Here is a 25,383-nt window from a genome sequence, read left to right as displayed (position 1 = left end):
GTGGCTCCCTAGCTCTAGGAAGGAATGGGCTAGCAAGGCCTTAGCTGGGCAAGGAAGATGGCAACAAAGCAATTAAAATGATGAGCTGCATCCAGCGCTCTCCGCCTCTGAGCTGGCCCCACCTAGAGGCTCTGTGTGAGGGCTGCATTGCCCACCGTGTTCCCACTGAGCAAATGGGGCTCTCTTCTGGATACCAGTGGTCAGCTTGTTCTACCTGCAGCCCAAGGACCCCTGTCTTCGGCTGTTTGGCCCCAGGCAAGCCAGTCAGTGTTTCTTGAAGCTCTCTGAGCCAGACATGTACTGCCTTTCTCCATTCACTGCGTCTCTCCCGCTTGGCCCACAGAGGGAACTGGAGAGGGATGTTTCAACCTTTCACTCACCACACCTCTGTTTACGGAGTGACAGAATTGAAACAGCCTGGCCAGCACTGGCTTGGGACCTGGGGATGGTTAAAAGTCAGGAATCAGCAAGGCTGGCCAGGCCTTCCAAGGGCTGAGGGCCTTACTTCACTTCCCTCTGGCTCTGCTAGAAAATGCTTGCGGTGGAGGGTTCTGCCCAGCCCAATTCTGGCCCCTTTTGAATCCTGTTCAGTCTTCTTCAGGGTGTGTCCCTTGGCTACCCATTTTGAGAGGAGTCAAGGCCCATAGATCTGTTCTCTCCCCCAGCCTCATTTAATCTTTGCACTCTGCCCCATTTTTGGATAGGTAGAGATGTGGCCATTGAGTGAAGTGCCTGGCATGGGCATTACTTGTTCTCAGAGTGATGGAGCATTTCCTCTGGGTGGGTTGGGTGCTTTCATAAGGCTGCCGGGTCACCACACTGTGCCTTGGCCATCACTGAGATGCCTCTGCATTCTGTCTACCATTCAATGCCAGCACAGTGATCAGGGCCACATAGAAAGTACCTTCTTCCTTCGCCCCATCCTACCAGATACCTTGTTGTATCTGAATGATTTTTTGATTTGGGAATCTAATGGCAATGCTCTTTGGCCTCAACATTTCCCACTAGCAAAGAACGCTGAGTCCACCCTGGTCTGGTCCTGCACAGCCACAGGGGATGTCTGCACATAAGACTCTGAAATCCATGCACACTTCCACGTCTGTACGTAGGGGCTCCTTCACATTTACACCAAGATATCAGTACAACAAAACACGCAGCCCTCAATGACCTTGCTCATCAACCTTTCTGGAGTGGAGCTACAGGGCAGGCATGCTTGCACGAGTCTATACAATAGCCCTCCCCTCAAATACAGACAATAGCTGTACATGTAGGTGCATCTGTGTTTGACCTTCCTCCCTGCCCCTCCCTAACTTCCTCTCCATCTTCCAGAGGAATATCTTGATATGGGAATTGAGCTGTGAGTGCACATTTGTTTACAATGTGGCATCTTTATCTGAAGAGGATACACTGGTTCTCTGCTGAGTCAGGCTTAAGAACCTCCCTCCTGATTTTCACTGACGTTAAATTCTTCTTTTCCCCCTAATCTTATCTTCCTGATAACATGCAATCCAAGCAAGATGTATCAACTTCAAGCAAAATGAAAGGCCTTTTTCTCCATCAAGGATCTTGTTTACTTTTAGAGAGAGTAACTTTTCCATCCCACCGTGAGTGGCAACCCATTGGGTTGATTCGTTCTGAAAACTGGGCAGCCCACGCCTGGAAAAAGGAGAACTTGGGGACTATATTTTCCCTTAAAAGGCCCTTGGTCTGCTTCTGCAGATCTGTCTGTGGTCCTGGTGAGCATCTAAAAGCCTCATAGCAAGGGACAGTTCCTGGGGGCTCCAGGGCTCTCATCATCATGCATGCAGGTGACACCTGAATATATAACCATGGCGTCTATCATTCCTGTGTGCATGGCACACACACAGACATACACCTTCAGACTCACAATACCCACCCGTACTCTCCTAGACCTACCATACATGGTGATACCTGTACTTATGGCCACTATGGTCATTACTGTACACATATGCAGAGCACTACTTTTTGTCCCATCCTGAGCCCACTCCAGGGGATAAAACAGAAGTTGTCGCTTGTCCCTGGAGAGCTCATCCCAGAAGCCAGGTGGGTGGCCCCAGGTTTGATCCTGCTCAGCCAGGTCCTCCTCATCCTCCAGCACTGGTCCCTGACAGAGTGGCATTCACAAAATGTGACGGACGTTTTCAGTGTCCGGTCTGAGTGGTCCAGGTTCCCCTCCCAACCCTCCTCTTCCTGAGCCACCTGCACAGACACTTTCTGAAGAGCCGGGTGGCATTATGTGCGAAGGTGCCTCTTCCTTCCATCCACTCATTCGACAACCATTTCTCGAGTGCCTATTTTATGTGGAGTCCTCCTCAGTACGGGGGCTGCAGCAGTGAACGAAACAAGCAAGGACCCTGCCTTATGAACTTCCTCTCACCTCACTTCCCCGACTTCTCTCACAGAACCACACACCCAGCAGCCAAAGCTTCCCACTAGGTTTCCAGGACTTCTCATTTGCAGAGGTTTAAAGAAGCCTTGGGGGAGTCAAGGGTGCCGCTTTCCAAGGCCAGGCCAGCACAGGGCCCTGGAGTACCCCTCCAGGTGCCCGCAGGTCATGGCTGAAGCTGTTCTCTCCCCTTTTCTCTGTGCAGTCTCAGTCCAGGATTCAGAGCTGATTTACAGATTGGGAATGCAGTTAGAAGTCAAGCAGACAAACACAGATTTACATCTGCTGGGGATTTGGCAAATGTTCTAGCCTCTCAGAAAGCTCCTTTGCTTGTCTGAAAAATGAGGGTAACAACGTGTACATCATAGTATTGCAGCAAAGATGAGGCGAGCAAATGTGTGCCGCAGGTCTGAGCACTGTGTCTGGCAGGTGGAAGGTGCTCAGTAAATGATAGTTCTCTTCCTTTAGAAATGATGGTTAAATGAAGACGCTTATTTTCTCAAAAGATGAGTAAAGCGATCTGGCTTGAACACTTGGTTCTGTACTGCAACCACAATCAATAGAGCCCTTTACAGCATACAAAACACTTTCATATACATCCCATTTGCTCTTGTCACCTTTGGAGGAAGGCTGGGAACACATTTTCATGCCAATGTTTAGATGGGGAAACTTGGACTTGGGGAAATTACATTTTGATAAGTCATGTAGGTGGTAAATGTCAAAGCCAGAAGTAGAATTCAGATGTTTAAAATTCTGTTACTCTGCCAAGCACGGTGTCTCATGCCTGTAATCCCAGCACTTTGGGAGGCCGAGGTGGGCGAATTGCTTGCGGCCAGGAGTTCAAGACCAGCCTGGCCAACAAAGTGAAACCCTGTCTCTACTAAAAATACAAAAATTAACCTGCGGTGTGGTGCACACCAGTAGTCCCAGTTTCTTGGGAGGCTGAAGCATGAGAATCACTTAAATCCGGGAGGCAGAGGTTGCAGTGAACCAAGATCACACCACTGCACTCCAGCCTGGGCAACACAGCAAGACCCTGTCCCCAAAAAGAGAATAAATAAAATAAAATTCTGTGACTAACACTGACCTCACCAATAGTGTCTAATACTTGTACAGTAGTACCCTCCTTATCTGCAGTTTTGCTTTCCAAGGTTTCAGTGACCTGTGTTCACCCATGGTCCAAAAATATTAAAAGGAAAATTCCAGAAACAATTCACAGTTTTGGATTGCATACCATTCTGAGTAGCATGATGAAATCTCACAGCATCCCACTCCATCATGCCTGGAATGTGAATCATCCCTTTGTCCAGCATATCCACGGTGCACTCGCTACCCACCCATTAGTCACCTTAGCTGTCTCAGTCACTAGGTCAAAAAAACAGCATATCTAGGGTTTGGCAGTATCCACGGTTTCTTGCTTCCACTGGGGGCCTTGGAACGTATCTGCCATGGATGAGGGGAGACTACTGTCTAGCACTTTATAGTTTAAGAAGTGTTTTATGTCTGTGATTTCATTACTCTCACAACAGCTTATGAACTAAACAATAGAAGATCTCTTCTTAGAGTTAAGGAAACTGAAGTCAGAGTAGTTGGATGGTTTTCCTGAGATCACACAGCTGGGAAATAATTAGTACCAATACTCAAATCCATGATTCCTTGAAGAAAGAGCTCTCTTGCTGATATCACTGGCCATCTTCCCAACTATCACAGCTGCTGCCCAAATCAACAAAACCATAGCCTGCAATGGCCAACCTCTCCTCCTATGACCCATATCTAAATTATTCCTGGGCTAGGCTATACCAGCTAACTAAATATAAAGTTTGTTTGCTTTGAGCTAAAATCTCATTAACTCGGGCAGTATGGTAACATGGTTATCTTGTGCTGATCAAATAAATGTTCAGATTGGCAGATCTACATCTTTGATTTTTTTTATAGGAAAATGAATTAGTTTAATAAATGCCTTTTGGTATATAGACTCTTTCAAATCATTGGGAAATCATGATAAGAAAGTGTTCTTAGGGCGGAAGAGCTGGAAACCTTAATGGGAAAAGAACGTAAGTTAGTTATTCTCATGTTCTCTTTGGGCACAATAAGTATTTTCTTTCTTCTTGTACTTTCAATTCTTTGTAGAGTGAAACAGGGTCTGAGGAAAAGGGAGTACTGAAGCAATTATGGTTCACAAATATAGATATACAGATAAGAAGAAATTAGATAAATCTCTAGGTTCGAATGTTCTTAACCTTTTTGTTTTAGCCTAGCTCTTAGTCAGTGCTTCAGTGTTAAATTCATAAAGAAAAGTAGAAACCATTCGGATATGTGTGTTGCTAACTTTTCCATAGACTACATTTGGTTGTCCCATGGATCAGGGTGGGTCAGAGAGGCTGAGGTTGTCCCTGTCCATGTCCTTTATTCCCCCTGAAGGATTTGGAGTCTTCTTAGGAGCTGCTGGCTGGGCACGGCCTTCCCAGGAATGCCCTTCATAAGCCCATGGCTAATATGGCTGTCTTCAATCTATCTAGGCTCCAGTGGAACAGTCCCACTTGTTGAGTACAAAAGAGAGTAAAATGTTTTGCCCTTTGGAGGAAAAGCCAAATCCTCATTTAATGTAGAAACAAAAACAAAAAAAAAACACACACACACACACACACACAACAGAAAACCCTAAGATTATGCATGAAGCATTCTTGTTGGGTAGGACATTCTGTACTTTCACAGGCCCCAGGTTTGGGCTGGCCAGAGCAGCATTCCCAGGCTGTGGAGCTGGGGGTCCAGACAGCCTGCTCCTCTAAGACCCAACATTGTTGCAAATAAGGTCATCTGTTTCTCTTGGTGTTTGCCCAAGCTTTTGGCTTAAAATCATTTCCATTCACAGAATAATGATTTATTAGAAGCTGAGGAAAATGTTCAAGAGAAGGCAGGTCCCTTTGATGTGTTGTTTTGTGCTGCCTGGGGCAAATTTTTGAGCAAATATCAATGGACTAAACTATGGTTGATCTTGTCTTTAAAAACAAAACAATCTGGTGCTGGTAAATGTGGGGAGAGGGCAGGGGATGAAGAAGAGGACAAGAGACAGGTGCTTTCCGTTGGAGGGAGGGGGTGCGTACTGGGTTGTGTTTGGGGCACCTATACCTAGGGTTGTTGTTTCAGAACAACCCGGAGGTGAAAGAATCCTCCTGTGATTGGGTAGATTAGGATTTATGGGGCTGATTGGGCTGTATGCCTGGGTTTGAGGTGAGCAGGTGGTCTGCAGCACTTCCCCCTGCATCTAAAATGGTAGAAAGACTGGATTTAATGTGGGCCTGCGATGGAGGGCCCCTCTGAGACAGTAGGAGGCTCCCTGAAGAAGCGATCTATGGTCAGTGGGACATGGCTCCCTGGTTCTGACAGAGCTTGCTCTTTGGAGAAGGCTCCAGTGGCTGAAGACTGGTAGCAGAGAGGTCTTACCCTAGAAAAGGATGGGGGAGCCTAGGTGGACCCTAGCCCAGCGACAAGGGTAGACTTACCCATGGGTACAGAGGAGTTACTAAATTCAGTCTTTCCTACTCCAGCCATAGCATCAGCTCGGCCTCCAGAGTTCTGCTCATTCCCTGAGGAGACAAGCCTGACAGCTGAGTGCCCTCAGGGAGCCCTTGCAGGGTGATGTAACGGGCTTGGGTAGAGCAGGGCTTTCTGGATTTCAATGTCCAGATTCAGGCAGCAGAGAGTGGGCTGTGAGGAGTTCTCATAGGGCAACCATGTCATGTGTCATCTAAACCAGGAGACTTCTGACAGTGAAGGGGGCACTGTTAACAATCAGGCTGGGGCTAAACAGCAGTAAATCAGAACTACCCCCACCTCCAGCAAACCAGGCTGTATGGTCAGGCTAGTCATCAGGCTATAATTAATGCTTATTTGAAGTCAATAAAATACTGTTTACTAGTATCTGTGATGCTGACTGAATTGCAGACTTGATTTGCCATCAAATCCCTGGGCAACTTATTTGAGCCCTGAGAGTCCATGTAAGTTGAACCCGGTCACCCTCTTGTAGGAGAGAGGCTCCCTGGGTGCAGAGAGACCCCAGGTGGTCTCCATAAGGCAGCACACTGAAAGCATCAGCAGACCTGGCTGTGGCCTTGGGCAAAGCATTGAACTGCTCCGAGCCCAAGGCCACATTGCAATGGAGATCATCCCTGTCCTGCTTATGTCACTGGGATTCTTTTTGCTTTGATATTTCATGAAGATCTTTTGGGATGTAATTCTGGCCCCTTCTGACAAAGCCTTGGCTGCTAGGTGGCGTGAGGTTCTCTCCACTGTGCCTAAACAAAACTCTGTGACAGCATTTGTCACAGTGCAGAGTAATTTACTACCACGCCTGCCTGTAGGCTGACAGCTGTTTGTGGGCAGGGACACATCCACAGCACCAGCTCAAAGCCAGCCCTATACCCTCAGGGATCTTAGTGGGACTGAAGCCCTTAGCCCTTCGTGGCCCCCTGAGCTCACCCTGCTTTCTTGGCCATTGCAGGTGGATGGTCAAATCGGAGAGAATGACATGAACAAACGGAGGCGGAAGGGCTTCAATAACCTGGACGAGGTTTGTGTACACAGTGTGGGTTTAAATAGAGGCTTGTTTCCTGACAACCAGTGGCCACAGGCGGCCTCACTGTGATAGCAGCCTGGCCCTGTTCCTTCCCTCTCTCATGAACCACTGGGTTCCAAACTTGGCGTGATGGAAAAACAGTTGGGGTTTTGGATCTCGCTTCACTATTTACTAGCTATGTAACCTTGAGAAACACAACCTCCCAGGATGTTCTTGTCTGTAACATGCAATGATACACTTGAAATACATGAAACTTTGCAGGACTTTTAAAGATGAATAAGATGAACGTGGTATCTGATACATGCTAATCAATATACAACCACTATTAATAGTAAATAGTAAAGAGGCATCAGCACTCCCACTTTTCTCCCAATCATCATTTGTATCCTTTTGCGTTTCCTTTGCTTCTAGTCTTTAAGGCAAATGTCCTGGTGCCCACAAGTGCCACCTTCTGGTGAAAGAAGAAAATTACAGGTTACTTTGTCAAAGGAGAGCCTGAATCTCTCACCTGCTTCTGAAAAATTGATCAAGCGGAAGGAGTATCAGTTCCTGCTTCCCTGGGCAGCTTTTAAAAGAGACCTGAGATATACACATCATTAAAAAAAAAACCATTCCAACTCCATAAGCATGCATATTGTCAGCGAAGTGTGGGATGCCAGCTTTCGCCAGCCTGCTGGCTGACCTCAAAATGATGACACAGAGGCATGAGGGATGAGCTGTATAATACATTGATACCCGATGGATAGGAGGTAGAAGGGACTTTTCTACTGTTTATGGTCAAAGAGTTTTTATTGCTGTATATTTGCTGACATGGTTGTTCATGTCTGACTTGCTGCATCTCACAACAGTGAGCTTTATAATAAATAAAGTCATGAGGTTCACCTTGGGGAAAGCAGCAGCCAGCCAGTCAACCCATTATCTGTGATGGTCAAAGGGAAGCACTGACAAAGGAAAACAAGTTCAGTTCACATCTTAAAACATCAACAAACCCATTCTACCCAATGAGTTCAAAACACCTTGGGTTGAACATTTGCCTAGAGCTTCTTGAAGGTGCACTTCGAGAAGCACTGTTGCTTCTCCACCTCTTGGCTGTGGTGTAAGCAAGAGGCCAGCAAATAGAGACACAGAGAGGAAGCAGAGGCTGCACGGGGCTACAGACACGTCCCATTTCCCAGATTACGGGTGTTGGCTCTCTAGCTTCAGGACATGGGATTTGCTCTTGCCTGTTCCCAAGAAGCTTCCCTTGGGTACACTTTGTCTCAGGCAGTCTTTTCCTGCCTTTCACCCGTGGCTTATGTAAGGGTATGTGAGTGTTGTTTCTGTTACTGGCAAGACAGGAGTTGGAGTGGGAAGAAATCTGGTTTGTGTCTACCCTTTCTGAGATGGCCCTGGACAGTCTCCTAGGGCAACGGTTTGCTTAAACTCAGTTTTAACAAAGCAATATTCTTTCTAAATTCTTGCTACTCAAAATGTGATCCAAGATCCAGCTTAGGGGAGTCTTGTTAGTCAGCAGCTGGTTTCTTGTTAGAAGTACAGGCTTTCAGGGCCCACCCCAGACCTACGGAAAGCAAATCTGCTTTTGAGGATTGATTTCCTGGTGATTTGTAGGCCCGTTGATGTCTGAAAGTGCTGGCCTATCTGGCCCACTGTCCTGGGCCAGGTCTTGTACAAACAGTGATCACTCAAGTAAGCATACCCCTTCCCACTCGAGCCTGTACTGTTGTGCACAGTTACATTTCACTTTGAAGGAGGGTGTGCCTCTTCAGTTTGTGTTTGTCCGATACTCAGAGTGGCTCCACATAAAAGGTTTCCATGGGGCTGCCACACCTAGGGATCTTTTTTAAAAAATTAACTATAGCTTGCCTTTTCTGGTGAATTTCTTCTAAATGAACACAACTTTGTTGTCGTGAGAATGTCTCTTCCTGTGAGGGACATTCCTGGTGTCCTTGGGAAAACTTACTACCCATTTGCTGTGGCAGCACCATTTATACTTCTGAGGCCTGTGGGAGGAGATCCCGCAGTAAGGGGGAACAGACGTTCTTAGTAAACACTGGTCATTTTCAATTTTTTACTGTTAGCAGATGAGCTAGAGAAATCTTTTTTTTTTTTTTTTTTTTGAGACAGTCTCGCTCTGTCTCCCAGGCTGGAGTGCAGTGGCCGGATCTTGGCTCACTGCAAGCTCCGCCTCCTGGGTTTACGCCATTCTCCTGCCTCAGCCTCCCCAGTAGCTGGGACTACAGGCGCCCACCACCTCGCCCAGCTAGTTTTTTTTGTATTTTTTAGTAGAGACAGGGTTTCACTGGGTTAGCCAGGATGGTCTCGATCTCCTGACCTCGTGATCCGCCCGTCTCGGCCTCCCAAAGTGCTGGGATTACAGGCTTGAGCCACCACACCCGGCTGAGCTAGAGAAATCTTATATGGAACTCCGTTTTATAAAATAGCATAACCAAATGACCAAGGTCTACATCACCACCTATAAGTCACGTTGATATCATGCACCCCGCTGTACTGGAATGAGAAGATCATTTCACCTCAGTGGTGTCCTTCCTGGAAGTCTAATCATGGGAGAACATCAGACCAACCCAGATTGAGGGGCTTGCTATAAAACAGGTGCTCAGTACCCTTCAAAAAGTGTCATTCTGTAACAGAAACTGTTAGAGTTTGTAGGAAACCAAGGAGACAGGATGATGAAATGCAGTGTGGGATCCTGGATTGAATCCTGGGACAGAAAAAAGATATTAGTGGAAAAACTGATGCAATCCGAATAAAGTGTATAATTTAGTTAATAGTATTGTGCCAATGTTAATTTCTCAATCTTGATGACAGGAGCAATTATTCCAGATTTAACACCGCGGGCAGCTGGGTGAAGGGTATGCAGGGACAGTCTGTGCTATCTTTGCAACTTTTGTGTAAATCTAAAATTGTTTCTAAATTAAAAGTTTTCTTTAAAAAGATAGCAAAAATAGAACAGGGCTGGTTAAAGCTGGGGGTGGTTACAGAGGGGAGTGGAGAAAGATCTCCAGAGCCCAGGCCTTGCCTGAGTGACCCCCAACCCTGCTTCCTTCATTGTCCCCCCGCCCCCGCTCTTCTCCTCTTCTCAGCCAGATGATGTATTTTTGAAAACCATTTTGTTCAACACTTCATGATTATATTTGGTTTTTGCAGTAATCATGTGAAATAGATTACTGTTCTCACTTTATACATGAAAAAATGTCACAGAAGTAAAGTAAATCGCCAACATCACAGGGCTAAGAAATGAGAGTCGGGATTCAAACCCCAACCGCCTGGCTCCCAAGCCTAGCTGTGCTCATCCTTTGGAAACCTGCATCCCTCCTGTGAGCATTGCCTCTGCGGGGTGGCCCTGCTGCCTGTGCCTCCCTTCCTCAGACCATGGAGGGAGCCCTTCTGCAGGAAACTAGTCCCACATCCTGAGTCCCCAAGTCTGCTTTCTGATATCTGGATTCCAGGATCCAACCATCAGTGTCCCGTTTCAACCTTTGCAGCCTTCAAACTTTTCCAGCCGTAGCGTGGGCTCCAATCAAGAGTGTGGGAGCAGTAAAGAAGGTGGAAATCAGAACAAAGTCAAGTCCATGGCGAATCAGCTGCTGGCCAAGTTTGAGGAGAGCACTCGGAACCCCTCACTCATGAAGCAAGTGAGTCATGTCAAATATTCACTGGACTGACTTCCTGGTGACTTTTCAGCAGGAATGTTCTGGCTACTGGTAGACTTCAGATATGCCAGCCAGGCCTGGTCTCAAGGAGACTCCTTCTAGATCAGGAGTCAACAGACTTTTCTATAAGAGGCCAGATAGCAGTTTTTTAGTGCTTTGGAAGCCTTACTGTCTGTTACAACTCTGCCATTATAGTAGGAAAGCAGCAGTAGACAATACCTAAACAAATGAGCCTGGCTGTGTTCCAATAAAACTTTATTTACAAAAAACAGGAGCAGGCCAGATATGGCCCATGGGCCTAGTTTGCTGATGGTTGTTCTGCATTAAATAAATCCATTCCCTAATTTGGTTTTGCTTTCCAACCATGACTTGGTTTGCAGCCAGTTTTGAGATGATACAGTTTGAGGGAGCTTTGAGAGGCTGCCTGGCTGGGAAAGTACAAAGTCTACAGTGAGAAGATCCATCCAAACCAGAGGAACTGAGTCCGAGCTCACAGTATTGAAGGCCATCTTCCCAGGTGTTTCCTGGCCCTCCCCTCTCTCCCTGCACCAGGGTCAGCCTGGCAGGGCTGTTTTGTCTGATGGGGGTCAGTGTGAGGTCGGAGGAGACGGAATGCTGCATCAGGCTGTAGGCTTCCTCCTGACTCTGGCTCCGAGGTCTGTGCCTCGTGGTTCCGTTTGCTCCCCTGAACTTCCTTTAGGGTGCTGTTTTCACATTACAGAAGCTTGGGAAAAGAGATTTGGTTTTTCTGTGGTGAACGCCTGTCACATGACAGAATGAGACTCTATAGTTAATTAGCTTTAGAGGCAACCATAGATGTCTCCTTAGTCTTGATGTGGACTGTGTCCCTCCTGGGAGAACTGACCTTCTCCAGGAAGGGAAGGGATTTTATTTTAAGGGGTCATTTCCTTGAGACTTGTAATTCTCCACAAATTGTCTTGATTGCCCATTCTGGAGGCTTGGTCCCTCACAGTCCCCAAGTGCTGATGAGGGCTCAATTCCATCGGAAGCACCAGAGCATCCCTGTCCTTGAGTGTGCAGGAAGCTCTTCTGTTTCCAGGTGGACTCCTGGGCCAGCCACCCTGGCCTGGCACGGGCTCTGACAGTGCCTGCTTAAGGCCCTGTGTCTGAGCCAAAAGCAAAGCCACCCTGGGATTCACACATTGTCCATGAGAAGGGGACTCCAGGACTTGCTGTTCACATGGACAGGGAGCCAGGGCTCAAGTTTCCCAGCTGGGCCTGGCTTGCAGGAGCTCAGCCCAGTGCTTCCTCTGCACTTGCAAACTTTGTCTCCCTGCTCCTCTTCTCTCCTCCTTCTGAGCCTCTCAATCTGACTCACCTTTTCCTTCATGTCTCCTGTGGCTGCTTTTTTGGACTCGCCTTTCTTCTCCCAGGAACGCTGTGTCTCAGGGATAGGTAAGCCCGTCCTGTGCTCTTCCTCTGGCCCTCCTGTTCACTCTTGCTGCCTCAAGCTGGAGGAGGCCACACCCAGCCCATCACCTCCTCTGAAAAGGCAGGTAGGGCTCCTTCCAGTGGATGCTGTTTTGGTGAAGCCAGAGGGGACTTTGATCCAGAGGGGTGGGGTCAGTGGCTCTTCCCACACCACAAGAAGAGCTGATTGTAGATTTTCTGGACATACCTTGATGTCACCACACTTATAGGTAAGAATAACCAAGTATGCAACATCACAAAATACATGTTATTGATCCCTTAGCCAGTCAGAGGTATCAATTGACCAAATACCATGTTCTCAATGGTGCCGCTAGGGAAAAATAAACTGTACCACAGGATATTTTGTATGATGCCCTATGATGCTAAGCATTATTTGCAGACCATTCAAATAGGCTGATTTCCATATCAATGAAAAAGTGATGTTGGAATGGGCCCAGGTGGCCACTTGGCTGGACCCATTGAAGGGGTAAGGCTGGGATGTGGTAAAGACCTTCCTGGTGCCAGAGTAGCTGAGGACCTGCATAGTGGGCAGGAAGGCAGCTGGCAGTCACGGAGTGTGGCTTATGGCAGGTAGTGCTCCTGGGTTTGGAATCTGAACCAAATCACTATCATTGACCATAAGCCACAAAGTTGTCTGGTCAGCATTAGGATTTGTGTGTTGCTCCCAGGTGGTGGAGGTTGAGTAAGGTCGGTGTGAATACAATGCCGCAATTTTATGTCTGTCTGCCTCACCTGCGGAGCTTTTAAAAAACTACCAATGTCTCATGCCCAGTCCAGAACAATCCAATCGGAATCTCTGGAGGTTGGCCCCAGAATTGGGTCTTTTTTTTTTTTTTAAGTACCCTAGATGTCAATATGCAGCTAGGATTGAGAACCAGCATTGTAGAGGTTTTGATTCAGGGGCTGGGGGTGAGGCCCGGGACCGTGTGTTGTGAATGAGGAGGCCAGGCAATTTTGCTGCAGGTGGTGGAGAGTCAACACCTGGGGCTGGTTTGGAATCTTACTTAGGGTTGCACCTGGCGCGCCCTTTGTCTCTGGTCTTCATGGGGGATCCCTCATGGCGGGGGGTGTGAAAGGGCCACAGTAGGGAAGGAAGCTTAATTTTCCCTCTTTCCCAGTTCCCTTCTGTGGTCGTGACGGGGCATGTGCTCAGAGAGCTCAAGCAAGTGTCTGCTGGCAGCGAGTGCCTGAGCAGGCCCTGGAGAGCCAGAGCCAAGTCTGACCTACAGCTGGGTGGGACAGAAAATTTCGCTACCCTGCCTTCTACCCGCCCGAGGGCACAGGCTCTTTCCGGGGTGCTGTGGCGGCTGCAGCAAGTGGAGGAAAAGATTCTCCAGGTGAAAGACTCACTGTTTGCCCTGTCTCTGTCCATGTCTGGGTGACTTCCTTTCTTCCCCTCCCTCCTCCTACCCAGGTGGGTTCCTCCTCCCTCTGCCCATGCCCTGTCTCCCATCCTGCTGTGTGTGGTGAGCAGACAAGGCCCCCGGCTGCCTCCCTCACCCACTTCTTGGAAGCAACTGTCTCAGCCTCTGTCACTCTCTCTCTTTTCTTTCTCCTTTCTCACCTTCACTGCAGAAGAGGGCTCAGAACTTGGCCAACAGGGAATTTCACACAAAGAACATTAAAGAGAAGGCGGCTCACCTTGCCTCCATGTTTGGACACGGGGATTTCCCGCAGGTAAACATGGGGCTTTCAGAGCCCCCAGGAACCCAGATGTTGGACATCCAGCCAAGTGACCTTGAATCAGGCTCTGAGCTCAATTTTCTCCTCCTTCCTCCTTTTATAGCATGAGGAGCTATTTATTTTTCAAGCCATCAAATAACACAAGCTGGCATCTAAAAAAGACCCAAATGCAAAGATTCAAAATAAGTAAATACATCAAGAGAAAGGGAAAACTAAGACAGGAAAGTAAACTTAGATCAAGAAAGGCATTACTAAACAGAAGCACAAGCCAGTAGACCCTAGATATTTTCCAAGCAGGCTCTGAGCTTCCTAAGGGTCAACACAAAGAGGAAACAGTCATCAGTTGCAGAATCACAGTGCCTTTACCCAGTTGCTTGTGATGTTTTTGAGTGGGAGAGAAATCTCCCTGTGGCCCTGATCAGGAAGATACTGAATGATGAGGCCAACCATATGCGGTAACTGGAGCTCTACTTCCCCATGGGATAAATTCAAGCCAACAAGAATGGCTTTGCCTTAGAATTAGGAAGTACAGCCTCCTCCAAGCCAGGTACTTATTTGGAAATTTGCGAAAAGAAGAGTGTGTGCTCAAGAGGAAATGAGTTGATAATGAGATCCTGCAGGTGGGTGCATGTGTAAAGTCCTCCCTCCCTCACAGCACGCCTGTCCCTAGAACTTACCTCTCTGCTGTTTTCACTTAGTCTCCTTCAGACCTGCATCTTCTGCTACTTGGTGGAATCATTGGTGTGGGAAGGATGCTTTACACTTCGTTCATTTTTAGGATTCCACATGCCTGCCAGGACGCTAGCACAGTTGCCTGCTGCAGCTATAGAGGCCCCTGCTGTGGCCACCTGCCCTAAAGCAGCCCAGGGTTCTCCTCTCCTAAGCTCGCAGCTGCTACTTCATACCAAGCTCCAGGGTGAGGGCTTTGGTAATTGGCGTTGGTGTCTGAGGCGGATGTAGGCAGGAACAGATTGAATCTGCATGAGCTATTTTGGTGTGACAAGGGAGCTGGAATAGTTGCAGCAGAATTCTGTATAACCAGGAGGCAGATAATCCTTTCTGGCTCCAAAGACAGGGGTTTCTGTGTTGTCCAGAGACATGGGTCTCCTTTCTTTGCCCCCTTGATTGCACAGGCATGGGACTGCATGATCGAGGCATGATGACCAGGTGTGACTCCTGGGATAATCCTTGTTTCTTCTATTTCTGTTCTGTGCAGAATAAACTACTCTCTAAAGGCCTGTCTCACACTCATCCTCCGTCTCCTCCCTCTTGCCTCCCGTCTCCTGATCCAGCTGCTTCTTCCTCTCCATCAACTATTGACTCTGCTTCTCCTGCCAGAAAGGTAGTTGTCCTGAACAATTTGCTTTCCCCATTGCCTGCATGTTCCCAGATGTTCTCATGCTCCACTTGACCTGCACAGACACACATCTTGAGCCTGGCTTGGCTGGAATAAAAATTTGTAAGATATTTTACAACAGTGCTGGATTCGATTTTGGTTTTGTGTTAGAGCACACAACACGGCAGAACAGGCGGCGTACAGAAGCTTGCCAAACAGGGCTCATTCATCCAGCAAGCATTAATCAGGGCCCACCATATGCCAACCTCCGTGCCAGATGCTGAGAAAACAGAGAGGGTAGTGCCGTTCCCTTACTACAGTTGAGATGGGAAATAGCACATTAGCATAGAAATAAATGACATTTTGATGATACCAAATATCACATCACATACTGCCGAAACTTGCCTGTTTTGTCCTAATAAGATGGCAATTTCACATGATAAACTTAACGTAACACCATTCATTCTATAAGAGGTATAAAGGGCAAGGTTGTAGGAATGGAGAGGGGAGAAGACTGGGAGGTAATACGGAGAAGGTAATATGGGAACTGAGTGACTGTTGAAGGTTCCATGGGGGGATTTTGCTAGAGAGAAGTTTAGGGCAAGGGCGTTTTGGAGAGGGGCTAGCCTGTGCAAAGGCAGGCAGGCAGAGCTTGCATGACATGAAAAGATAGAATGTCTGGTGTGACTTGAACTTGGGAATAAAAGCATTTATGGTGGCATGGAGAGTGGAAGTGAGCCCACTCTGTATAAAGGAATTTCATTTTATCCTCTGGGTCATAGGAAGCCACTGCAGGATCTACTCCGTTCTAGAAGGACGACTCAGTAGTGCAGAGATCGGCATGGAGGATGAGAAGAGTGGGGAGCTAACTTTGGTTAAGCAGTTAATGAAATGCACTCACGAACAATGATTAAGACTGGGTTTGGGAGTGCTTTTCGTGTTTGACTTGTCCTCCTGTTACCTCCTGTGTGGAGAACAATACCAGGCTGGGGTGGGAGACAGTCTGTCTTCTGGGAAGCCTGGCCTCTGGAATGAATGAATCTAGAAATGGGTGTGAAGCCTACCTCATGAGCTGTTGCTCATGGAGTAGGTTTGGAGTCTCCCCCACTCCACCCCGCCAACTGTGCTTCTCTGTTCACAGCCAGTGTGTCTGGCTCCCACCGAGGCTCTGTGTGTCATGCTGAATGTGCCACTGCCAGAAGGAGTGCTGGTCTGTTTCTGTGCTGTTAAACTGGTGCACAAACCAGCTCCATGCTATTGCATTAGTGAAAAATTAGAAACTGCCTCTTGGTGTGTAATTAGGGGTCCCACCCCTGTTGGCCCCCACCTCTGTGAGGAGAACGGTGTAGGTAGAGTCCCTAAGAAAGGAACAAGGAATCTTACCAGCCCCTCCCCATCTGAGGCCCCCAATGTGAATGGGAAGCACCCCAGAAACGGGTAACACAGAGAAACACACACATGATCTTCAATGCCACTGAAAATAGCCATGTTCAGCATATCAAGATCCCCAGCCACCTGCTCCAGGTCAGCCACAGGCCGGCTGTTTGACCTTAAGTCTCCTGACCTATCTGGGCCTCTTTACCTCAGTAAGAGTGGTTCTGGGCTCACGTTCCAGTGAGCTGTGTGGGTGGAGACAGGCACTTTTGTCATCACCGTCAGCAAGGTTGCAGGGTAGGCTTTTTGCCCAGTTAGGGAAAGGTGCCTTCCCCAGGCACATACTGTCTGCTATGGGAAAAGGTCATGGCACCCTTGGCAGGATGGTGGGAGGGGAGAAGGCACTTGGGCACAGACCAGGCAGTGGCTTGTGCCCGTAGTTGGTCAGCCAGGCCCACACCTTGCTTCTCTCTGGCCCAGCCCCCTCTAGCTGCCTAGGCCCTTCAGGGTAGAACCAGGCAAGGCCGTCTCTTGTCCCTGCCTTTCTCTCATCCCCAGGAAAGTCTGGCATGGTCACTGTTGGGGCCAGAACTGCTGCAAAAAAAGCCCCTACACCTCTGAAATACCCTGACTTGGTTTCCACTGGGCATTCGATCCTTCTAAGAGGGCGGGAGCAGCCTGCTGGGAGCATGCACAGCTGCTGGGTAAGACAGAGATGCTTGCAGCCACTAAGCGTGTCCCCATCACATCATCGTCACTCCTGCTGAGGCCCTGCCTGCCGCTGTCTCTGGCTCTTCAGGCAGCCCTCCCCTGAAGATTCGGCTCCCTATCAGCCATTAGTTAATTTTCTCCTCCACAAGGGAGGCCACTGCTGATCTGGCCTGTGGCGTGGCTGCTGGCCGTTTGCCACGCTGGTGAGCTCTTGCAAGAACAAGGAGGCACTGAGCGTTTGCGCAGCTGGGCAGGGGCGCCCTTCACTGGGCTGGGAGCTACCCTTTAGTCCTCCTGGGTCGGAAGAGCACTGAGCATTGCAAAAGGAGCTTTCTCCACCAGTGTCACTCCGAAAGCCAATGTGTGAACATTCATTCATTCATTCAACAAATTTATTTTTTTTTGGCGGGAGGACAGGGTCTTTCTCTGTCACCCAGCCCAGAGTGCAGTGGTGCAATCATAGCTCACTGCAACCTCAAACTTCTGGGCTCAAGCGATCCTTCTACCTCAGCCCTCCACCCCTGAGTAGCTGGGACTGCAGAAGTGAACCGCCACCCTCAGTAAACAAGTATTTACTGCATGAAAATCCAATGTTTAGGCACTTCAGGCTGTCAGGATATGCATCAATGAATAAGAGTTAAATCCCTGCCCTAATGAGGCTTACACCCTAGTAGCCTACAGCAATCAACATATTATATCAGTAAATTATATAATGTGTTAGAGGGCAAGACACTATTTCCTATGAAAAAATTAGAGCTGGTGGTGGGGACCTGGAATGCTGGGGAGGGAAGGGTGGCGATTTTAAATGGAGTGGTTGGGTGGGGGCTGGAGAGCTCTTCCTGTGATCGTGAGAACTGAGCAGGAGCAGAGTCACAGATAAGGCAAAGGCTCAGGGAGGAGACTGGAGCCCAGTGTTCCAACTCCCAGGCCAGTGCTCTCCTGTGTCCTGCAGAAGCCACGTGTGCATGGAGGCCTTGTCAGAGGCCCAGAGGCTGTGTCCATGTAAACCCCCACACTCAGGGACAGGGAGGGCTTTGGGGTCCAACCCCAGATCTGCTCTCCCCAACTCTACAGCTTTGTTCCTTGCTTCTCCCCAGTTGTGGTAGAACAATTGCCCTATTTTTGTTCTTTTAAAAAATTCAATCTCCCAAGCCAGCATTGGTCATTAGATGATGATGTAATTGGACTATTTTGACAGCTTCCAACATCTTAATTTTTGGCTAATGTTTCTTTCACAGTATGGCTGGGAATGGTGGAGGAACTCTTAGAATGGACTCTTGGGCAAGTCACTTAGCCTCTCTGTGCCTCAGTTTTTCTGAGTACCTACACTTGCAGGCTCATGCAGGTCACACTGTGAGTCCATTTTAGGCAGCTATGGATGGAGTGGTGAGTTTCTAGTTTCAAGCAGTCTTAGAAAGGATATTGCCAGCCTCACCCATTGCCTTGACTTCCCTCCCTCCCCAAACTCTGCCCCACCGTTGATTCAGCACTGGGCTTTGCACATGCAGAATTTGGCAGAATCACAACCTTCTTTGGGGAGAGAACTGGCTGTTCCTTAAAGTAGGTGATGACTTGGTGATAAACAGATTTATTCTATCCTGGTGCAGCTCAGGGAGCTTCTGTCCTAGAGCCTGGGGTCTTAATGCTTCTTCCAAACAGATTCTGGGCTGTTCTTTTTGCTCAATTGACCCAAGTTTGCCTGAATTCAGGGGAGCAAGAGGAAGAAAAATGCACGTGGAAACTGATGGTTAGTCCTTGGCAACTTCCTGACAGGCAGCGTGTCTCTGTTCCTGCCCTAGGGTCTTCCACGCCAATTCCGAGGATGCAGGAATAATCATCTCCTCATGGGAACTGACTTAGCCAAACTTACTATGAGGAGCACTTGTTACTCACAGGGATGCAAACTTGAGTTGCTGACTCCAAGACAGGGAGCCAGGGCTCTGCCTTCAGACTCCACTTGCCCACTCTCTCAGATTGATATTCCACTGTAAAATTCAGAGTGGTGCTGGGGGTTTCTTGGCCTGAATGGTCACAGGGAGTCTTGAGGGCTCTCATGGGGAGCTCAGATCCTTGGCAGAGTCTGTCTTTCCAGGCTGTGGACTGTGAGACCTATGCCCAGTTTTATGTCCCCAGCACCATCCCATCAACCAGCCCTCTTCTGTGATCTCGGCTCCCTATCAGCCATTAGTTAGTTTCGCTTTTCCAGAAGGGAGGCCACTTTGCTGATCTGGCCCATGGGATGGCTATTGGCTGCTGGCTGTTTGCCATGCTGGTGAGCTCTTGCAAGAACAAGAAGGCACTGAGCGTTTGCACAGCTGGGCAGTCGGGGCGGGGCGGGGGCTGGGGGTGGCCTTCACTGGGCTAGGAATTGCCCCTCAGTCCTCCAGGGTCAGAAGATCACTGAGCATTTTAAAAGGAGCTTTCTCTACCCTTGGGGGTGTTTGTTTTAAAACTGGATTTGCAGGGTTTACTCTAGAGATTTGCATAGTAGAAGGAAACAGGGAAATGCTGGGAAGTTTTGTCTGGGGCAATCTGCCTTTGATCTGGTAGGAGGATAAATCTCAGGGACAGGTCTCAAGGCTGCCTCCAACCTCACTGTTCCTCCTCCTATCCTGGGAATAGAGCTAGGCAACCTTTTGGAGGTCTCCTGTGTGCATCCCAGCCTGGGGGGTTTTAATTTGCAGAGTGCTGGTATGGAAGAAGGATATGAGTTTCAAATCAGACTTGAGTTCAGAGCACAAATTACTCACTGTGTGGCCTTGGACAAGTTTGTGAACCTCTCTGAGCATTAGTTTCTTAACCTATAAAATGGAGAAGAAAGCAGCTACTCCTGAGGGTAACTGGAACACTGCAATGTCCTAACCTATGCAAAATTCCTGAAGTGTCCTGTAAAGCTTCTCTTTCCCCAGTGGAAGAGAATTCTGAAAGAAATCTTATTTACCTAAAATGCATGTTGATCCCTCTCTTTCTAAAGGAAAAGAAGTCACCTTCAGGGTTCCATTTTCATCCCAGCCATTTGAGAACAGTGCATCCTCAGGTGAGTTAGAGCCTCCCTGAACTTTAGCTGCCTCACCTGCAAAGGGGGATTATCAGACCCACCTGCAGGGCTCTGGGAGTTAAGCGCAATGATCAGCAGCACAGTGCCTGGCACCAGGGATGAAGGTGGGCAGACATGTGCTTGTACTGGGAGCTCACAGCCCCTAAGGCCTCCGTCTTAGCTCTGAACTTGTAATTCCAGACATCCTTGAACATAGTGATTTGAGTTCTTTGCCTGCCCGCCTACCCCCAGCCCTGGGCATATGGCTGAGGAATCAGGTCCAACAGGCTGTCCTCTGATGTCTTCTCATCCAGGGACTCCTCAGTGAGGATGTCCTTGCCCAAGTGGACGCAGCAGACCCCCTCTGGCCCTACCTGTCAAAAGCTCCTCTTCCTGTGAGCCCTCCGTTCTGAGGCCCTGCACATTCTGCTCTCACTGCTGCCTTACCCACGTGGACTTGCTCGATGCTCCTGGCAGGCTGTATGGTTGCAGGTGGCCAAACTCAGTAGAGAAGTGCAGCTGGGACACCTGGTAATCTTGGCTCAGTTCCAGGTGCAGGGAGGGCTGTTTCCATTGTTCTCACACAAACAGGGCCTGGAGACTGCTTTTTCCTGCATTCACAGTATCTGCCTTGTGCCAAGAATGTCAAGGTGAATAAGACAGGTCACTCAGGGAGTGCAAACTGAGGGGGAGATGGGCCAGCTTGGTGCAGTGTGAGGAACGCTCTGATATCCAGACGAGGCCCGTCATATTCTACGCCGGGGTCACAGGATCACTTGGAAAATGCCTCTTTGTAGAGGTCTAGCCATCTTCTGCAGTCTCTGGCATGGGTGCGTGTGAAAACAGCTGCGTCACCATGTTTCTATCTAGATTGGCTCTGGGGAGAGGAGGCAGGGAGCTCGTCCTGTGTGGGCCATGCCATTCTTGTACAGCGGAAAGTGATTTAAGACAAGAGAGAAGTCCTAGAACATGGAAATGCAACGCTGCACAAATGGCCGTGCTTTGTTTTAATTTTTGTGGTTATGTAGTAGGTGTATATATGCATGGGGTATGTGGTATTTGAATACAGGCATTCAATGTGAAATAAGCACATCACAGAGAATGGGGTATCCATTCCCTCCAGCATTTATCCCAGTGGCCGTGCTTTGGACTCACTATCTGCCGAGTACCTCCTGCATGGCCCAGGTTCTTTCAGGAGTCTTTTCTGCAGCCCTGCAAGGTTGGTGGTAGTCTCTTCATTTTACAGATGAGGAAGCTGAGGCTCACAGAAGGGAAATGGCATATGTTGCAAGATGATTGCCCTCCTGAAATGTTCTAATTAATTTGCTGAAAAATAATTAGAATTCAAAAGAGGGGGGAAGGTAATGAAAAACACCCAAATTCTTGAAAATTACAAGAATATTGAGAGATGTATAAAGGGTTGCAAAAGCACTCCCTTCGAAATTACGAATTCTTAAATTACTAATTACTAAAATTACTAATTACTAAAAAGCAGACTTCGAAATTACTAATTCTTAAAAAACTGGTGGCTGGAACATGATCATCTCTGACTAGATCATCAGATTGCCCAACTTTGCATTCAGATGAATTGTTCCCAGCCTAATCATAAGCTCTTCTCTTGACCAGCCTCCCTAGGAGCCTGGTGGCTTGCCATCAGTGCATGCTTCTCTTTGGTAGGAGCCACTGGCTCTAACCCTGAGGTCCACACCAGGATGACTTATCTGGGATTTCTCCATGAGTTGAGCATTTATTTCTCAGGATCCTGAGAACCTGGTGATTCCCCCAGTTGACTAGAGCAGTGCTACTCAAAGTGTGGTCCACAGGCAGGGACTGGGCTATAATCCCATGATAGCAAGTGAGAGAGAGTTAAGTGTTGGAAACTTGTAGAACCATTTGATACTGCCACACATTCAAGTGTGTGATCGTATTTCTAGTTTATTTTCTTTGTATCTGGAAATAACCAGCCATAATGGATTAAATATTTAAAAAGAAAAAAAACCTGTCATTAGCCGCAGGTAGTTTGAGGAGCAATGAGCTAGCAGAAGCCGGTTAGTTAGTTATATCCTCACTCTGAGAGCCGGTAAGGCCGTCCTGCTGTCAGGAAATAGAAGATAACCCTTGATGCCCAGGGAAACACTCACCTTCACATTGGCCTTTGGGGTGGGCTTCAAAGGCTCTCCCCTCATCCCGGGAGACAAGTTCTCCATCACCTCATTTCCCTGTGACCTCTCAAAGAAGTGCTGGTCTACCTCTTGGTGATTCTGGAATGCATTTCATCAGGTTGGAAAGGGCAAGTAGGAGACCCAATACTGATTTCCTTAAGGGTGCTTTCATTTTACTTAAAAAAAAAAAAAAGAAAGAATGTCACCCTCTCAGGGTGGATGTGTGGGTGCCACAGGGAGAAAGGGGGCTTTTGGACCTAATGATAGGTGGAACCAGATGTGGTCTTCATCCTGGATCCCCTGCCCAGATGACCCAGACTGTGCCCTGTGCTGTAGGACAATGGAGCAGCTCTGCAACTGCTCAGTTTTGGCAGTACCTCCTAGCAACCTCGCAGCCCTCTGCATGCTTCAGTAATGCCTCCCCAAGTCAGGGTTGCTCAGAAGCTCAGTGCACAAAGTGCTTATTAGCTAAGTGGTTAATAAGATCTCATTAGGGATTTGTAGTAAAAGCTCCAGAAAGTATAGTCTCTGCTTATTCAGGGAAGGCAGTAATTGTGCGTGGGTATCTTGGCATCACTGTGGTGCCTTTCTGGGAGAATACTGTGGAGCCAGTTCACACACTGGGCCGGTGGAAGCAGTCACACAAGGGGCTGGGCAGGTGGTGCTAAGAGTATAACTGACCTCCCTGACTTTCCTCCCCTCTTTATTTTGATAAAAGCCCAGGAAGTCCTTTGTATCCCCTATCTGAGTGGCCAAGTTGGGGGTCCCAGCAGGGGATGGAACATCAGGCAAACAATGACTTATTGTCCTGAGCTATACACCTGAACCTTTCTTGGAAGCAGGGGCTAAATTTCTTGGCATTTGTGGCCTCCTGGAAATGGCAGACAGTGTGCTTGGAAGCAGAACCCTAATCCCTCCCAGGCTGGGCCACAGTAGAGGCAAGGGTGGAAGGGGGTGCCAGGCCTGACAGCTGCTCCCAAGAAGTGGCAGGCTTGGTAAACTCTGATGAGGTCCCATCTGTCTAAATTCAAGGGATCAGACACCCCCAGCAAGCATGCATCCAGGTCCTCTGTAGGCCCCAAAGCCACACATATGGTCTGGAGTGACCATTTCAAAGTTACTGTAATGTTGGGCTTCCTAATGAGAAAGGGAGCAAGGGGCTCCTGGGCTTTGTTCACACCAGCCTGCCAGGCGCTCCTTTTCCTGCTCAGCCCTATGTAGTGCCTGTGCTTTTGCTGGAAGCCAGTGAGCTAGCCTTAGGCCCCGAGGATGGGCACTGCTACCAGGAATAGGGGAGCTGTGGTGAGCCTGTCATTTGCTTTGCAGTTCCCTGGACTCCCTGCTTTATATTTGAGGCTTTCTCTTATCAGTTTAGATGTGGCCTCCCAAGGGCAGTCTTGGGTTTTGATGGAGGTCATCATTTCACCCACACACAAGTTACTGTTATTTGGTGTGGCGATGGCTATCAACTCTTGCCCAGAGGCCCTGCAGCCTCCATTGCTGCTCTCGCTGGCCACAACTCCCAGAGGCTGGGTTCAGAAGCTGGGGAGGACCTAGAGCTTCCCTCCCTCTACGATCTTGGTATCAGGAGCAGTGTTTCTAGAATCTCGTGCTGTATGTATTTGCCTCCCCCAAGAAGAGACTGCAGCAATAGCAGGGTAAGGCTTCCAGAGTTGGGGGTGAGGGGTGAAGGGGTGAAGGGGAGAGCAAGCTGTGGTTTGCAGAAGCGGGTATGTGTAATTGTGCCATGCTCTTTAGGCTGTCAGCTTCCACCCCTTCCCCAGCTCTTTGACACCTTGGTGGGGGTCTAGGCATTTGTAGGTACCCTCAGGAGCACAGGCACCCACAGCCTGTCACTGGGCCATGCACCCCATGGCCCATGCAGAGCTGCTGCCTCCCTGTCTCCAAGCTGACCTTGCCCGGCGCTGGCTCTGGAGCCTGCTGCAGTCCCCATCCTGTCCCACCTGCCCAGTATGCGCTCATTCCACATACTGCTGCTGTTGACAGGGTGGGCTGTGGTCCTGCTTGGAGGGACCTAGGAGCTTCAAGGCAGGCTGGGGCAGGCTGAATCTAGAGGAGGGAAGGGAGGGAGGAATCAAGGTATAAGAAAAAAACAAAGCTGCTTCTCTCCACTCTCACACCACTCACCTTTGGTCACCAAATAGAGTGGGGATGTTTCTCCCCACCAACAAAGTCTATAAATGGAAATGTTTTCCCTGAGTTCTGTGAGCCATCCTTGCAAATTAGTTAAACCTGAGGAGGGAAACACAGTTACTGGTTTATTATACAGGATCTTATCAAGTATACAGAGGAACAGCCAGGTGAGGAGAGGCACAGGGCAGGGCATGTGGGAAAGGGTAGGCACCTCCACGCCATCTCTGGGGCACTGCCCTTCAGGGTCCTCTACGTGGTCCGCCCTCCAGAAGCTCCAAACCCTATCCTTTTCGGTTTCTATGGAGGCTTTGTTATGAAGGCGTGATTGATTACATCATTGGCTGTTGGTGATTAACTCAACCTTCAGCCCCTCTGACCTCGTAGGTCAGTGTATGGGACTGAAAGTTCCAACCCTTTAATCACAGGGTTGGTTCCCCTGGCAACCAGCCCCATCCTGAAGCTATCCAGGAGCTCAAGAGTCACTTCATTCCAGCAAAGGATGCTCCTGTCACGCAGGAAATCCCAAGGGATTTAGGAGCTCTGCGTCAGATGCTGCTGTCACTCAGGAAGGTACAAAGGTCTTAGGAGCTCTGCCTCGGGAACCAGGGGGCAGAGTCCAAATATATATTTCCGATGATATCACAATATCACACAAGGTAGTCCTGGCCAAGAGCCTGCTCAGTGCCAGGTGCTAGGACACACATTCTCTCGCCTAGTCCTTCCCACAAACTCAGGAGACAGGTATAGCTCTCCCCATTTTACTAAATGAGGAACTGAGCTCAGAAGTTCTGTGCTTTATGCCAAGTCTCAGCACTGGCCT

At 48.6% G+C, this 25,383-nt stretch overlaps 1 protein-coding gene across 16 annotated transcripts in view; it reads left to right on the top strand.

Moving 5' to 3' along the window:
- MICAL2 (microtubule associated monooxygenase, calponin and LIM domain containing 2) overlaps nucleotides 1–25,383 on the top strand; it is a 251,221-nt gene that overhangs the window by 117,972 nt on the left and 107,866 nt on the right. For 7 of the 16 annotated variants that reach the window (XR_007719267.1, XR_007719269.1, XR_007719268.1 and 4 more), the window contains 7 exons: nucleotides 6,909–6,977; nucleotides 10,487–10,636; nucleotides 12,049–12,171; nucleotides 13,225–13,443; nucleotides 13,682–13,783; nucleotides 15,006–15,131; nucleotides 20,185–20,247. Coding sequence is in view for 10 of the 16 variants with exons in the window: in XM_050757393.1 (XP_050613350.1) it covers nucleotides 6,909–6,977; nucleotides 10,487–10,636; nucleotides 12,049–12,171; nucleotides 13,225–13,443; nucleotides 13,682–13,783; nucleotides 15,006–15,131; nucleotides 20,185–20,247 (852 nt within the window). In the remaining 6 variants the exon portion in view is untranslated. The remainder of the gene's footprint in view (nucleotides 1–6,908; nucleotides 6,978–10,486; nucleotides 10,637–12,048; nucleotides 12,172–13,224; nucleotides 13,444–13,681; nucleotides 13,784–15,005; nucleotides 15,132–20,184; nucleotides 20,248–25,383) is intronic. The other 9 variants (XR_007719270.1, XR_007719272.1, XR_007719271.1 and 6 more) reach the window with 3 other exon arrangements.

The sequence above is a fragment of the Macaca thibetana genome, chromosome 14 (genome assembly GCF_024542745.1).
Source record: "Macaca thibetana thibetana isolate TM-01 chromosome 14, ASM2454274v1, whole genome shotgun sequence".
Classification (NCBI taxonomy): Eukaryota; Metazoa; Chordata; class Mammalia; order Primates; family Cercopithecidae; genus Macaca; species Macaca thibetana.
Note: the sequence above shows the minus strand (reverse complement) of the source record. Positions and strands in the feature narration are given on the sequence as shown.